Source organism: Pteropus vampyrus, unplaced genomic scaffold (assembly GCF_000151845.1).
Source record: "Pteropus vampyrus isolate Shadow unplaced genomic scaffold, Pvam_2.0 Scaffold2338, whole genome shotgun sequence".
NCBI classification, from domain to species: domain Eukaryota; kingdom Metazoa; phylum Chordata; class Mammalia; order Chiroptera; family Pteropodidae; genus Pteropus; species Pteropus vampyrus.
Genome location: NW_011891119.1, coordinates 1,151 through 2,976, shown reverse-complemented (window position 1 = coordinate 2,976; position 1,826 = coordinate 1,151). Strand labels below are relative to the sequence as shown.

The 1,826-nt window shown below is 67.5% G+C and overlaps 1 protein-coding gene across 1 annotated transcript; it reads right to left on the bottom strand.

Annotated features, from left to right (window-relative positions):
- Window positions 1–286: 286 nt before the first annotated feature.
- On the bottom strand, window positions 287–1,406 carry LOC111734602 (DNA ligase 1-like). The gene is made up of 2 exons (XM_023526694.1): window positions 1,215–1,406; window positions 287–420 (listed from the first exon to the last, which is right to left on the bottom strand). Exons 1-2 carry the CDS (start codon window positions 1,389–1,391, stop codon window positions 352–354), a joined length of 246 nt encoding a protein of 81 aa, XP_023382462.1. The 5' UTR covers window positions 1,392–1,406; the 3' UTR covers window positions 287–351.
- Window positions 1,407–1,826: the final 420 nt, after the last annotated feature.

Below are 1,826 nucleotides of genomic sequence, written 5' to 3'. Positions count from 1 at the left end.
AGGGACAGAGCCCCTGGGAGCTGAGACGGGACGCTGGACACTAACGGAGGCAGAGAGAGGGACAGAGGCCTGGGCGGGGAGGACCAGGAACAGCAACGCAGAAACACCGCGTCACGCCCGAAACACCTGTGATCGTGATGACAAAACTCCATCTACGAGGGGCCCAGCTAGCACCCTAAGAACTAGGGGATCCCCGCAGTAGCACCCTGTCCCCAGCGGCTGCGGCGGCGAGCGCGGTCACCAGGCTCCGTGAGCGGCGTCGCGGGCCAGCGGCCGGCAGAGCTGGGGCTGAGCCCGGCTCCGCTCTGAGCCCCGAGCCCCGGGCAGCAGGCCGGGCCGCTCACCTGCGGCTCACCCACTGCTCACCTGCAGGCGGTGGTGATGCTCCTCCAGCGCTTCGTCGCTGAAGCCGGTTCCCAGCTGCGGGGGGAGGCGGGCGGTCAGGGGCTGGGCGTGCCCAGGCGGTATCCATGGAAACCACGGTGGAAGGAAGGGGGCTCCCAGGCGGATGGGAGCGAGTCCCCCGCGGCGGGGGCGCCCCCACCCCTCGTCTCCCCCGGCCCCGACCTCCCGCCCGGCCCGTGACCAGGGTCATCACAGCCTCCACGCTGCCCAGTTTTCCTTCGCCCCCCACGGCAGTTGAGGCTAAAGTGCGGCGCGTGGGCAGGGCGGCCTCGAGGACAGCGGACGCCGGGCAGCGCCTTCTGCACCGAGGCAGCGCCCTGGAACCACGCTCAGTAAACGGCGTAAAGTGGCGACACCTCCGTGAACCTGACGCCGGAATGGACCGAGCCGCGACGCCGGCCCACCCGCCGCCCAGCACCCAGTGCCCAGCGCCCAGCACCGGGAACGGTCCCAGCCCGCCGCGTGAATGGCCGCGGTGCCCGGGGCTCCCGCAGCCACGCCGTGAGCAGGAGGCCTGAAGCGCGCGGCACAGACTGCTGCGGGGAGGGAAAGCCTGGGCCCCTGATGACACCTGTCCCCTCCCAGACCTCTCATTCCGTGAGAGAAAAAGAAACGAACCCTTCTCTCAGTTAAGCGGTCGCCATCAGAGCTCAACCCTTAACTAACACAGCTTCCTACATCTTCCTATGTGAAGCAAGAGTTACCTGTAGGATCAGAAAAAGTAAATAAAAACTAAGAAAAAAGCTACCGCGGCGGCGTGGGAGGTGGGACGCAAGAGCCCCCGGGCCAGGCCCGCCCCGGGGCCGCACCTTGCATATGGCCTGCAGCTCCTCGCTGTCCTCGTCGTAGGCGGCCAGGAGGAAGCCCCCGTAGCGGCCGGCCCGCTTGCCCCGGCCCAGGTAGGCGCCAATCACCACGAGGTCCAGCGTGTCCCCCACGCCGTCCAGGTAGTCCTTCTTCAGCTGGGAGGAGGGAGAGCAGGGCATGAGCGGGGGCGGGGTGGGTCTGGGCAGAACGTCCACACAGAAGGACGGCTGAGGACGGCCACTGTGGGGGACGGGACACTGAACGGGCCTCCAGGCCTGCAGAGAGGTGACCACGATGGGGAGAGTGGGCGACCACGGGGAACGCCGCGTCCCCCTTCCCTTGCCGTGGAGGCACGGCCACACGCTCCTTCGCGGAGGACTTCCATCACTCCTTCCTGAAACACTGAGGAAGTGCCACCACGCGCCAGGCAGGAGCCCGGACCCGAGGACGCACAGTGACCGCTAAGACGAGGAAGGTCTGTGGCCTCGCAGCCAGCCGCTCAGTCTGGGAGGGGAGACGGACTGTATCACACACGCACGTGTGTGTGCACATGGAGACACGCACGCAGACAACACATGCACACACGACACACGCACACAGCACGCGCACACACA

Bases quoted from the DNA above. Each gene is read 5' to 3' on its own strand.
- LOC111734602 (XM_023526694.1), bottom strand. From the start codon at position 1,391: ATGCCCTGCTCTCCCTCCTCCCAGCTGAAGAAGGACTACCTGGACGGC. The intron at 421-1,214 runs GTGCGGCCCCGG...CTCCCCCCGCAG, and splicing joins AGCTGCAGGCCATATGCAAG to CTGGGAACCGGCTTCAGCGA.